Source organism: Hyla sarda, chromosome 2, assembly GCF_029499605.1.
Source record: "Hyla sarda isolate aHylSar1 chromosome 2, aHylSar1.hap1, whole genome shotgun sequence".
In the NCBI taxonomy this organism is placed as follows: Eukaryota; Metazoa; Chordata; class Amphibia; order Anura; family Hylidae; genus Hyla; species Hyla sarda.
The window spans coordinates 47,188,838-47,203,260 of record NC_079190.1 but is presented as its reverse complement, the minus strand read 5'-3'; the positions used below and the strand labels follow the sequence as shown (position 1 = coordinate 47,203,260).

Genomic DNA, 14,423 nt, shown 5'->3' with positions numbered 1-14,423 from the left:
GTCTACCAGTAGATGACACGCGCTCCTTACTGAAAGAGCCAGGGTCCTGTCCCGGAGATCGTGGGGAGGCCCCAGTGCATAGGCGATAAGTTCATTTTTACTGGAGTTCTCCTTTACTGGTCTGACTGATCACAATTTGCCTTCTCTTATGGATTTAAAACGTCTTGATCCTCCCCCCATTTTACTTCCCTGCTTGAAAAGCCGATTGCTGCTGCTTCTATTAGGAAATCGTAAAACAAACAGGTTATGCCCTTCAATCCAAACAGTTGTGAAAGTTTTTATCAATTGGGATTATTTTACAGCACAGAAGATTTTTATAACGGCTTTACCTGCCAAAACTGATAATACTATGTTGGCTGCCTCTTTTGTGTCTTTTGCGTTATCTAGGTGTATGCAGTAAACGAGGGCAAGGGGCATTAAACTTTTACTTGCCCTTAAATGGGCATTATCATATGCAAAAACCTTTTTATATGTTACTGATGAAAAATGAAACACCTTTTTGTAATATGGTTATCTAAAATATTTTGAATATTTAATAAAGAAAACAGCTCTTGAAAATCCCACCACTACTGGGACACTAACCAGTCCTGCAGCTGCATCAGGCTTGTCCATGAGTCATGGACAACAGATGACTCAGACAAGGCTGCATGAACAGACCCACCAATCACCTCCCACCACAAGGGAAGGACATGCCCCCTTCCTCTGAGAGGATTTCTAACACTGTGAGCTAATGAACAGACAGATATTTAAAATAAATATAGGTGTTAGAGGCAGAAAAATTAGATGTACGTGGTCAGGATTAGTGTTGGGTGCGAATATTCGCATTTCGAATTTTTATATTGGCTATATATTCGAAATTACGAATATTCACTTTTTTCCCGCATATGCGCCTATTTGCATATTCCTCCTTTTTCACTTTTGGGCCAATTAGAATGATGCAAATACACTTGTCAGAGGTTATCAACAACATCCCTAGCAACCGATAGTAAAGTTGCCGACCCCCTCACTGTTTTCTTCCTCGAATACGCGAATTCGCGAATATTCACATATGCGAATATAACGAATAAGCGAAATTGGCGAATATAGGACGAATATTCGTCTATATATTCGCGAAATATAGCAAATTCGAATATTTTGTGGGATCTGACAGATACACTTTAAAGGGGAACTCCGGTATATACGTTCTGCCCTGTGCATGAGAAGAGCCGAGGTGCTGAGCAGGAGATTGCGGGTGGTCCCCATCTCTTATCCCATATCCTGTGGTTAGGGGATAAGATTTTTTATACTGGAGTTCCCCATAATAATTCAGATATATAATACAGATACTGTATATAGTAAAGAGGACAGTGTTTCCCAACCAGCCTGCCCCCTAGCTGTTGCAAAGCTACAACTCCCAGCATGCCCGGACAGCCAAAGGCTGTCCGGGCATGCTGGGAGTTGTAGTTTTGCAACAGCTGGAAGCCCACTGGTTGGGAAAAACTGACCTAGGATGTGAAATTTGATTATGACAGTGTTTCCCAACCAGGGTGCATCCAGCAGTTGCAAAAATACAACTCCCAGCATTTGGCAGCCCTGCATTCTAGGAGTTGTAGTTTGAACATGCATAAGCTCCTATAAGGTTGCTCTTATGGATATTCTCTGAATAACACAGCGGAGAAACAGTCACATAAATTTCCAGTCTAAACATACAGTGTACTATCCACGCAATGTATCTGGCACTGCCTGGCACTGCACAGCGGTAAAGTCCATTAAGCTGAGTTTATTACTTCTGAGATAAAATCGAACTCGTCCCTACTAAGATAAAGTCTTCACCACTTTATACAGGAGAGATGTGGGACCCCGTAAAAAAAATAAAAAGCGGTATGATTGGTGAAAATAAGACAACAATAGCATCTATTGTAGGTTACAGGTCAGTGGTCAGGCAAATTGGACATAATGTCACACCAAACTCCAAAAATGGTCTGGACAAAATTATTGGCACCCTTAACTTAATATTTGGTTCCACACCCTTTGGAAAAAATAACTGAAATCTGTCGCTTCCTATAACCATTAATAAGCTTCTTACACCTCTCAGCCGGAATGTTGGACCACTCTTCCTTTGCAATCTGCTCCAGGTCTCTCTTATTGGAAGGCGCCTTTTCCCAACAGCAATTTTAAGATCTCTCCACAGGTGTTCAATGGGATTTAGATCTGGACTCATTGCTGCCACTTCAGAACTCTCCAACGCTTTGTTATCCTCCATTTCTGGAGGCTTTTTGACGTATTTTTGGGGTCAAGACCCAAGATCTCAGACGCAAACCCAGCTTTCTGACACTGGGCTGTTCAGTGCAACCCAAAATCCATTGGTAATCCTCAGATTTCATGATGCCTTGCACACATTCAAGGCACCCAGTGCCAGAGGCAGCAAAACAACCCCAAAACATCATTGAATCTCCACCATATTTCACTGTAGGTACTGTGTTTTTTTCTTTGTAGGCCTCATTCCATTTTCAGTAAACAGTAGAATGATGTGCTTTACCAAAAAGCTCTATCTTGGTCTCATATGTCCACCACACGTTTTCCCAGAAGGATTTTTGGCTTGCTCAAGTTCAATTTGGCAAAATGTGGTCTTGCTTTTTTATGACAGATATCGACAGAGAGTTCGCGCTGACACTCATGCTCCCTACAGGACAGCTTGAATATTTTTGGAACTTGTTTGGGGCTGCTTATCCACCATCCGGACTATCCTGCGTTGACACTTTTCATCAATTTTTCTCTTCCATCCACGCCCAGGGAGATTAGCTACAGTGCCATGGGTTGCAAATGTCTTGATAATGTTGCGCACTGTGGACAAAGGCAAATCTAGATCTCTGCAGATGGACTTGTAACCGTGAGATTGTTGATATTTTCCCACAATTTTGCTTCTCAAGTCCTCAGACAGTTCTCTTCTCCTCTTCCTGTTGTCCATGCTTAGTGTGGCACACACAGACACACAATGCAAAGACTAAGTGAACTTCTCTCCTTTTTTATATGCTTTCAGGTGTGATTTCTAATTGCCCACACCTGTTACTTGCCCCAGCTGAGTTTAAAGGAGCATCAGATGCTTGAAACAATCTTATATTGCCACAATTTTGAAAGGGTGACAATAATTTTGTCCAGCCCACGTTTGGAGTTTGGTGACATTATGTCCAATTTTCTTTTTTTCCTCCCTTTTTTGGTTTAGTTCCAATAAACACAAAGGGAATAAACATGTGTATAGCAAAACATGTGTTACTGCAATCCTTTTCTGTGAGAAATACTTAATTTTCTTGAAAAATTTCAGGGGTGCCAACATTTACGGCCATGACTGTGTATGTGTGTGTGTGTGTGTGTGTGTGTGTGTGTGTGTGTATACGTATACATATACACACATATATAATTCTCCAAAAAGACAAGACGGCACTCCAGCGATTTAATATAAAAAGTGATTTAATCACCCAAGTGTGAATTGCGACGTTTCAACCTGCTCAAGTGTGAATTGCGACGTTTCAACCTGCTCAAGTGTGAATTGCGACGTTTCAACCTGCTCAAGTGTCAATTGCGACGTTTCAACCTGCTCAAGTGTGAATTGCGACGTTTCAACCTGCTCAAGTGTGAACTGCGACGTTTCAACCTGCTCAATGAGGTATTTGAAACATCACAGTTCACACTTGAGCTGGTTGAAACGTCGCAATTCACACTTGAGCAGGTTGAAACGTCGCAATTCACACTTGAGCAGGTTGAAACGTCGCAGTTCACTTTTTATATTAAATCGCTGGAGTGCCGTCTTGTCTTTTTGGAGAATTCTATTCATTGGGACGTGGTCAAGTCTGACACAGGACTGAGCACCCGCCTGGATCCTGGGATCTTAATCCCACATGGTGCCACTTTAACTCTACAATTATCTAATATATATACATATTGGGGGTTAGCTGCACAAATGGTAGGCAAACAAGCAGGATGTTGGTGCAAAAACAAAAGGGTTTAAAAAAAAAAAACAATCCAGAAGGCTTTACATCAGCCGTTAAACTCAGAACAAACAAAAGCGTGACTCCAGCTTAAATTGGTACTCCGTTGCTGAGCGTATGGAACAAACTGTTCCGAACGCTGGAGCCGGCGCTGGGAGTTTGTGACGTCATGCCCCGCCCCCACAATGCAAGCCTATGGGAGGGGGTGTGACACCCGTCACGACCCCTCCCATAGACTTGCATTAAGGGGCGGGATGTGACATAATGAGGGGGCAGGGCTATGACATCATGAGCTCCTGGCGCCGGCTCCAGCTTTCGGAACAACCGCTGAGCAGGGTAGTACCCCTTTAAAGTCCTTACACAAACATGTAGTGGTGGTTATTCCTGGTGCAGAGACGCCAGCCTATCTGTCCTTCTTCCCAGGGCACCTTTTGTGCTTGCTCCAGCCTGTAGCACACTGTGGAAGAAATGGCAAACAACTCCTCAGGTCCACACTCTCCTCACCTGAGGTCTAGGAGCAGCAGACTTTAAAGGGATACTCCGGTGGAAATTTTTATTTTTTTATTTTTTTTAAATCAACTGGTGCCAGAAAGTTAAACAGATTTGAAAATTACTTCTATTAAAAAATCTTAATCCTTTTAGTATAAGTATTACCGTCTATATACTACAGAGGAAATTATTTTTGGATTTCTTTTCTGTCACGACCACAGTGCTCTCTGCTGACACCTCTGTCCATTTTAGGAAATGTCCAGAGCAGCATATGTTTGCTATGGGGATTTGCTCCTGCTCTGGACAGTTCCTGACATGCACAGAGGTGTCAGCAGAGAGCACTGTGGTCATGACAGAAAAGAAATCTAAAAACAAGAACTTCCTCTGTAGTATTCAGCCGCTAATAAGAACTGGAAGGATTAAGATTTTTTAATAGAAATAATTTACAAATCTGTTTACCTTTAAGCTCACACTGCTTTTATTTGTCCAAAATGCAATGACTATGGAAAAGGTTATCCACTTTGTGTGATTTACAAAGTTAATTTTGTTGTGAATTTTCTACTGTTTGGTCAAGGATACTGCGTATAGCATTTCATACTTGTGTCTACAAGACCCCGATTTGTCCCGTGACGTGTTACTGATAATTGTCGCTGCTCTTTTATGAAATTAGCAATGTCTGTACACGGCTGAGAAGTTATCTATCTTTAATAGTTTTCATTATTTTCTTTCCCTTTTTTAGGAAGCAGATGGAGGAACTGAGAAAATCAGGAATGCTAAGGGGAAGTCTGAGCTCCGAGGAGCAAATCTCTCTGATCAGTGGTTTCAGTGATTTAAAGCGGGCATTAGAGGGCGCCATATTTGTTCAAGTAAGACCCATCATTTCCCTGTACTGTAATTGCCTGTGCAACTATTAACATTTTACTTAGAAACTGCTCGGCTAAGCCATGATGTATAAAGCTGACTGTATGGCAGCACAATGATAGGCAGTTCTTTCTTTGGGATGTGTTTTTTGTATTCCTGACGTCATAGTCCCGCCCCCTCATGTCACGCCCCTTCCCCTCAATGCAAGTCTATGGGAGGGGGCGTGACGGCCGTCACGCCCCCTCCCATAGACTTGCATTGAGGGGGCGGGGTGTGATGTCATGAGGGGGCGGGTCTATGATGTCACGAGCTCCTGACTCCAGCGTTCGGAACTGTTTGTTCCAAACGTTGAGCAGCAGGAGTACCCATTTAAAGGGGTTATCCAGGAAAAAACTTTTTTTTTTATATATCAACTAGCTCCAGAAAGTTAAACAGATTTGTAAATTACTTCTATTAAAAAATCTTCATCCTTTCAGTACTTATGAGCTGCTGAAGTGGAGATGTTCTTTTCTGTCTAAGTGCTCTCTGATGACATGTGTCTCGGGAACCGCCCAGTTTAGAAGCAAATCCTCATAGCAAACCTCTTCTACTCTGTGCAGTTCCCGAGACAAGCAGAGAGGTCAGCAGAGAGCACTGTTGCCAGACAGAAAACAACTCAACTTCAGCAGCTGATAATTATTGAAAGGATTAAGATTTTTTAATAGAAGTCATTTACAAATCTGTTTAACTTTCTGGACCCAGTTGATATAAAAAAAAAATTTTATTCCTGAAATACCCCTTTAAGCTTACATAACTAATACAATACCATAATTCAATAATGGTCGGGGCTCTGCTTCTTTGCTGGGGATCGCTGACTCCTCAGACCCCTCTTCTTGCTGTGTATTGATAACTATATGGATTTTATAACATGGCTGTCTGCAGTGGGAGCAAACTGAATGTGTATTTAGGCTCTAGTAGAATATTTGGTGCTAAGGATGGAATCTGATCCTAATGAGATAAGGAAAGCTTTTCCTGAAAGGGAAACTGACAACAAGGTTACCTGCACTAACCGCAATATACAGGTAAATAGCGCGGGTGACCCTGTTTCTAATGCTTCTTACCGAGTCAAAATAGGTGTATAGAGACAAAAAATAGAACAAAAATGCAGCTCAGATCACCACCCTAGAGTAGACACTTCTTCCAGAGCAGACGGATTCGAATCAATTGAAGGGGAGCACGGATCATAAATCAGGCTGCATCCCGTACAGGCAGAAGAGGGGAAAAAAGGTAAGTAGATTCCAACTCAACCCAAAAGTTCAGGGAGGTTAAAATTTCATATTTAATAGATATGCATAAAAAAATGGACAAAACAAAAATAAAGTAAAAACGCGTTTCAAGCTAAAACATAGCTCTTAGTCATGACGATGTGTATCAGGCAAGTGCCCGTTTATATACTAAAGAATACAATGAACAGACAAAGGAATGAACCGGAAGGGATTGCCTCAGTGTGACGTAGATTAACCTTTTGTAGTGATTCAATATTAAAAGAACGGGACAAAACGGACCATACCGAGACAAACTACGATACTTAATTGGTGCAACAAGCCGTAGCCTACAGAAGAATACATCTGAAAACTAAACTCCACCCAATATTCATCGAAGAAATAAAGATAAACAAAATAGTGCATATTATTTAGCATATATAAAGAAACAAAAATTAAACAATGTTAGAGTGGGTGGAAATCAATAGTAGCATTTTAGGTTACAGTTGATACTATTTAAACCGCTAAAAAAGGAAACCACTGTTAAAGAGGCACTGTCATTGTTAAAAACTTTTCATATATTGCAGGACTCATTATAATATGACATTTTACAATATACACCTGTTAAAAAAAATTAAAATTTTCACCTGAAATTCAAGCTCAAAATAGCCAACACTAGGTGTCGCCTGTCTTTTAGCCAGACAGACTAGTCTAGATTTTACAGCATACTGGATACCGGCCGTAAAGCATACCGGTATCCAGTATAGGAGATTTCTATTGTGTATGCAAAACTACAGATAAAGAATGTGTGGACATGCTGGGAGCTGTAGTTGTAAAACAGCTGGAGGCAACACTGCTCTAACAGTTATTTACAAACATTGCAGCTTCAGTTGTTACTAAACTACAACTCCCAGCATGCTGAAATAGTCAAAGCTTTCTTGGACTCCTGAATGACAAAGAAGTTGATCAGACATTCAGGAGTCTGTGAAAGATGAATGAGACACATAGTGACAGCTATGCTGATTAGCATCCAGCTTTACAAGGAGAAGATAAAACAGAACATGTATTCATAAAAATGCTGTACTTTTATCTAAAAAATACTTGCACTAATTTTATAAAGATCTATTCTTATATTTATACATTTTATCCTGTTATGAATTCACCATAATGTCTTCTAATTACTGCAGGCAAGCTCCAAGTATCTTCCTCTGACACATGACACGGCATAAAACCAGAGAGGGAAGGGTTACAGAGTAGAGAGTACTGATTGGCTGACTGCCCAGGCTTGCTCCTGTGAGGGAGACAGACTGACACGCCCCCTCCAGCCTGCACAATGAAAAAGTAACTCACCAGCAGATAAATGCTTATATCTCTGGATATATAGGTCAGAGACACATAAGAATTATATGCACATGATCAGGAATGGGTCCTGAGTAACATATCACTTTTTTCTTTTTACACTATGCTTTAAGGAAAGATGTATGTATATAGATATAAATGCTAAAATGTTGGAAATACAGATCCAAGCAGAAATAGTAGTAAAAATGACACACATTAACATATGTAAAAAAAAAATATATATATATAAAAATAAATAAAACAAAACACCGGAATAATAATATAGAAAACATAAAGGTATGTAAATTATAGTATCAAAAAAACGCACACATTTTTTTTTTTTGGGAACATAGTGCCGTGGTGTGAATTCAAGCTAAACCAGCCTCAAGACCAATTTACCAAATGAAAGCTAATACCAGCATAAAAAAAATCCATCTAAAGACAGTCGCGTGTTTGTGTGTGTGTGTGTGTGTTTGTGTGTTTGTGTGTGTGTGTGTGTGTATATATATATATATATATATATATATATATATATATATATATATATATATATATATATATATATAATATATATATATATATATACAATCATACTAGAGGCTACTAACTATACTAAATATAGATCAAAACAGTAATGGTGGGAAAAATATACGATTCAAATGTATAAATAATTATAGATACCAAATTAAAGAAACATAGGACCACATAAGATACGTAATATTGAAAAATATTGAAAAATGCACCAAGATCTTAGACTGCAGGACCAAGGTGTGAATACACACCATAAAATAATAACTGAGCCAAAGTATCAAGTGAAGATCTACTGTTGTTGAGGGCATAAGGAGAATGCAGATGAAAACAATATTCTAAAATATATACATCAAATCATTGTGGGAATTAAAGGGGTATTCCAGGAAAAAACTTTTATTTATATATCAACTGGCTCTAGAAAGTTAAACAGCTTTGTAAATTAATCATATAAATCACTGAGACCAAATTAGTCCAAGATATAGTGTACAACCTTTATTAAAGGAGTACTCCGATGCTAGGTTTTTTATGGTAAACTAACCCTAAAGCAAAGTTATATAACATTGTAAATTACTTACCTTATCCATATCGCTCTTTTCCTGGTCTTCTTCCAGCATTTCTCCTTCTAACGGAAGCTGGCTCCTTTTTCTTCAATCGATGACGCTGTTTCTTCTGCGCCACCGCCATCTTAGCCCGGTGACTCATCGCTCCCATGAGTCACTGCGGGCTGTGCCGGCCTCCCAGCCCGGAGACGGCTACTCCCCCAAGGTTAATTTATTCTGCGCATGCGCAGGACTATGCAAATAGCGTAGGGCTAACGCTAGGCTCCTATCGCTGCCTACGTTAGCCCTGCGCTATTTGCGTAGTGCTGCGCCTGCGCAGTACTACATTAGCCGCGCGCAACCCTGCTAGCAGTGATGGTAGGGATGGGAGGCATTCTTGTGACACCGCTAGTGCAGTGTTTCCCAACTAGGGTGCCTCCAGCTGTTGCGAAACTACAACTCCCAGCATGCCCGGGCATGCTGGGAGTTGTAGTTTTGCAACAGTTGGAGGCACCCTAGTTGGGAAACACTGCGCTAGTGGGCACATGGAAGGAGGGAAGGAACTTTATTATAATTTATTATAATTTCCTTGGGGGGGGGGGGGGGGAGAGGAGGGGGAGAGAGCAGCAGCTAACAGGAAGCTGGCGCAGGGAGTCATGGGAAATGAAGTCTTTATGACATGGCTGCTTACTGCTACAGGTGGCAATTACAAGAGAATGGCTGGGCCAAATTTGACAAATGAGGTATCGTTGGAAAGGTCTTTGAAAGAGCTATCAGATAAGGTAAACTTTTTTTTTAAGTACCAGCGCTCCGGAGTACTCCTTTAAAGTGCATAATTTACATAAAATCACAATTAAAATGGAACAGGTACAGACAGAAAAATGTAGGCGTCTTATTGGCTAAGTAAGGTGAGTATTTCTAGTGCAAAACATATGGCTACAACACTCCACAAGTATATGGGTATAGGAATGGCTATATATATATAAATATCAGCAAAATCACCCATATTAGACATATATGGAGTACATTAATATTAAACATTATACTCAAACAATAAGGGTCTCAAAAAGAAAATATAGGCAAGTACAGGGAGCATGGTGTCTCCTCACCAAACCACTAAACATGTGGCCTCAGCATGTATAAGGGGACGACCCGCCAGTACAGACAGCACACATCACACCATATGCTCTGGCCCAAACCTAAGGAGAGGTCAGATGAGACACAATGCCCGTGTACAACAAAGACACCCTTACCAATGATTTCCTGAAGAAGCTCATTGCGAAACGGCGTTGGGGGTGGCGGTCTGTATTGGTATTGTGTCTCCTCTGACCTCTCCTTAGGTTTGGGCCAGAGCATATGGTGTGATGTGTGCTGCCTGTACTGGCGGGTCGTCCCCTTATACATGCTGAGGCCACATGTTTAGTGGTTTGGTGAGGAGACACCATGCTCCCTCTACTTGCCTATATTTTCTTTATGAGACCCTTATTGTTTGAGTATAATGTTTAATATTAGTGTACTCCATATATGTCTAATATGGGTGATTTTGCTGATATATAGCCATTCCTATATCCATATACTTGTGGAGTGTTCTAGCCATATGTTTTGCACTAGAAATACTCACCTTACTTAGCCAATAAGACGCCTACATCTTTCTGTCTGTACCTGTTCCATTTTAATTGTGATTTTATTTAAATTATGCACTTTAATAAAGGTTGTACACCATATCTTGGACTAATTTGGTCTCAGTGATTTTATATGATTGGTTTAGCAGATAGCTAGTTTGTCACTAGAGACACTGACTCTATATTTATTACTAGCAGCCCCTCTTTTTGAGGTTTAGTTTTGTAAATTACTTCTATTAAAAAATCTTAATCCTTTCAGTACTTATGGGCTGCTGAAGTAGAGTTGTCCTTTTCCGTCTTAGTGCTCTCTGATGACACGTGTCTCGGGAACCACCCAGTTTAGAATCAAATCCCCATAGCAAACCTCTTTTACTCTGTGCAGTTCCCGAGACAAGCAGAGATGTCAGCAGAGAGCACTGTTGCCAGTCAGAAAACAACAACTCAACTTCAGCAGCTGATAATTATTGAAAGGATTAAGATTTTTTTTTATTAAAGTAATTTACAAATCTGTTTAACTTTCTGGAGCCAGTTGATATAAAAAAAAAGTTTTTTCCTGGAATATCCCTTTAAGTCCGCTCGGCACCCAAGAGTCTAGACATAGAATCCAGAAAGCCTCTCGTGTGCGTATTAAGCGGGTCCAATAGGTGTAGTCGTTCCGCAGATATTCATCTTCGAGGAGATTCATCCAAACCTGTCCAGAGGAAAAGTTGCTGAGTTTCCCATAGCAACCAATCACATCGCTTCTTTCATTTCTCAGAGGCCTTTTCAAAAATGAAAGAAACGATCTGATTGGTTGCTATGGGCAACTCAGCAACTTTTCCTCTAGACAGGTTTGGATAAATCTCCCCCCTTGTTGCTAATATGGTAATTTCTTAACTGCACTGGAAGCGGCTGCTGCAGCATGTGCAATGCTTTCTCCTGCCCACTCCAGCTGATAACTCCGCCCCCTTCACGGACCTTCAAGAGGAGTAAATATTTATCAAGGAGCAGGGTTATTGGTCAAAGGGGTGGAGCTATAACCTAAACCGTTAGGGAATAGCGGCCGAACATGGAACATCAAGCTTAGATTGTTTTAAATGTAATTTTGTATGCTAAATATATTTTTAAGAAGTTTGTTATATTTTTATTTTCCACTTTACTATCCATATAAAAAAAAAAAATCTTTTTACATTCCCTTTTAAGTAGGGTATAAAGTGCGCACTTCTTTATTGACTTGATAGAGTGCTCTCAAAGAGCCCTATCTAAATTTGGAGACAATAATGCTGCTCTGTGAATATGTATCAGCCATCCAGCTGAATGATGAGTAATCTAAAGCACCAGAGCACCAACCTTATGCCACTCTGTGTTCTATCAAACATTCCTCACAGGGGTACTCCTTCCCCCATAGACAGGTTATCCCTTCCATTCATGTCTATGGGAGGGGGAGTGACGGCTGTGTACTAGCTGTCTCGCCTGCGCCCATAGACATGAATGGACAGGATGTGGTGTGATGTCACGGACACAGGAGCCCCAGGCTTTTGTGTTAAATACGATGCAGCACCAGCCCGGGCATTTTGTAATTTACCTTGGTTACAACTAGAATTGTATATTTTTGGGTAAAAAAAAATGCTGTCCTTGCAGCTATTGCCTGTGTGTCTCTGTGATACAGGAAGTGAGGGCAGGACAAGTAGGTCTCTGTGCAGGCTCCTGGATTGTCAATCATCCTGCTGTGTGAGTCGGAGCATGTCATAGAGCCTGACTGTTCAGAGCCCTGCATGTCCTCTGTGCACGGAGCCCTGCATGTCCTCTGTGCACGGAGCCCTGCATGTCCTCTGTGCACGGAGCCCTGCATGTCCTCTGTGCACGGAGCCCTGCATGTCCTCTGTGCACGGAGCCCTGCATGTCCTCTGTGCACGGAGCCCTGCATGTCCTCTGTGCACGGAGCCCTGCATGTCCTCTGTGCACGGAGCCCTGCATGTCCTCTGTGCACGGAGCCCTGCATGTCCTCTGTGCACGGAGCCCTGCATGTCCTCTGTGCACGGAGCCCTGCATGTCCTCTGTGCACGGAGCCCTGCATGTCCTCTGTGCACGGAGCCCTGCATGTCCTCTGTGCACGGAGCCCTGCATGTCCTCTGTGCACGGAGCCCTGCATGTCCTCGTTGCACGGAGCCCTGCATGTCCTCGGTGCACGGAGCCCTGCATGTCCTCGGTGCACGGAGCCCTGCATGTCCTCGGTGAACGGAGCCCTGCATAATCGGTGGAGGTTAGGGCCAATAGCCGATAACGTATACCGATATTCCAGTATAAGTTATCAGCTATTTATCCCCCCGCGACACCGCTGCAGATCATTGATTTAAAGCGGGCGCTTTAAATCAATGCACTGCAGTGGCTTTTGCGGTGCCATAGGCCGCCGCCGCCACCACCCGCTTCTCTCCCCCTACCTGTCAGGGTGGTTTGAGCCATCCATCCTTCCTGTAGTGTCCGGCGGCATTCCGGGTGGAGGGTGAACCGGTCCGGGCTGTCCTTCTTCTCCGGGGGTCATCTTCTCCACTCCGGGCAGGCTCCGGCCTAGTAACACAGCATAGACGCCGCTGCGCAGTGACGCCCGTGCGCAGCGACGCACCTGACGTCACGGCGTAGCGGCGCCTATGCAGCGTACTAGGCCGGAGCCTGCCCGGAGTGGAGAAGAGCACCCCCGGAGAAGGACAGCCCGGACCGGTTCATCCTCCACCCGGAATGCCGCCGAACACTACAGGAAGGATGGATGGCCTGGACCACCCCCATTACGGGTAAGTTTAATTTTTTTTTTATTGACTCGGGGGGTGAGGGAGGGGCGGTCGCGGTGCGGCAGGTCGGGCAGTCGCGGTGCGGTGGGGGCGGTGAGCGGGGCAATTACCTTGCCGATACCGATAATGCCCAAAATCTTGATTATCGGCCGATAATATCGGCCGTACCGATAATCGGTCGATCGCTAGCGGGGAGCCCTACTTGTCCTCTGTGCAGGCAGCCCTGCTTGTCCTTAGTGTACAGAGCCCTGCTTGTCCTCAGTGTACAGAGCCCTGCTTGTCCTCGGTGCACAGAGCCCTGCTTGTCCTCAAAATACACACATTACAAATGTACATATAGGCCCTGATTTACTACATGTTTTGCCGAGGATGTGCGTCAGATTGTCTTCGCCAGAATGTGCACCAGAATTGAAAAACCCCGACCAACTCTCCATTTTACTGAGAAAACCCAAAAAAGGAGTGTGGCCATCTGGCAAAGGGGGCGTGGCCACCAAAAAGGGGACGTGTCCCAGACATTTGAAAAAAATTCCTACATATTTACTAAGGTTTCCACAGAAAATGTGGTAGATTGGAGCTGGGGAAAACCCTACAGATCAGAGCATGTAAAAGCAAAATGTAGGGAAAAGTGTAGGTAAAACCTTAGTAAATACCGTGGAATAATATCTGTACATAGGCTCAATTACCGCTCCATTCATTGTCTAAGGGACTTTAAAACATTGCATGCGCACTTATGCTCTATTGATTTGGGCTATACATAGCCAATAGCCTATGTATTACTAGATCATCAGGCATGTTATCAGTAAGAGAACCTAGGAATATACACTAAACAGAATTGCACTCTAGTGCCTACGGCCCAACAGAGAAATTTACCCTGGGAGCTAACCCTAGAGATTCATGCAAATATTACCTTACCTTTGCCTTTTAGACACTCAGGATGCAGCAAAAATGCAAAAGAACTTGTTCTAAATCAATGCATTTTGCCACGACTTTGTGCAAAATGCCCAGATTTGTCTCTGCACTATTCAGGGACCCACTGGTGGATGCAGTTCCAGCCTAACCTAAGAGTGTACCT

At 42.6% G+C, this 14,423-nt stretch overlaps 1 protein-coding gene across 1 annotated transcript in view; it reads left to right on the top strand.

Moving 5' to 3' along the window:
• The window catches only part of CRYL1 (crystallin lambda 1), a 150,953-nt gene that overhangs the window by 30,406 nt on the left and 106,124 nt on the right, over window positions 1-14,423 (top strand). Inside the window, exon 3 of the mRNA XM_056561715.1 lies at window positions 5,194-5,320. Coding sequence (XP_056417690.1) covers window positions 5,194-5,320 — 127 coding nt within the window. The remainder of the gene's footprint in view (window positions 1-5,193; window positions 5,321-14,423) is intronic.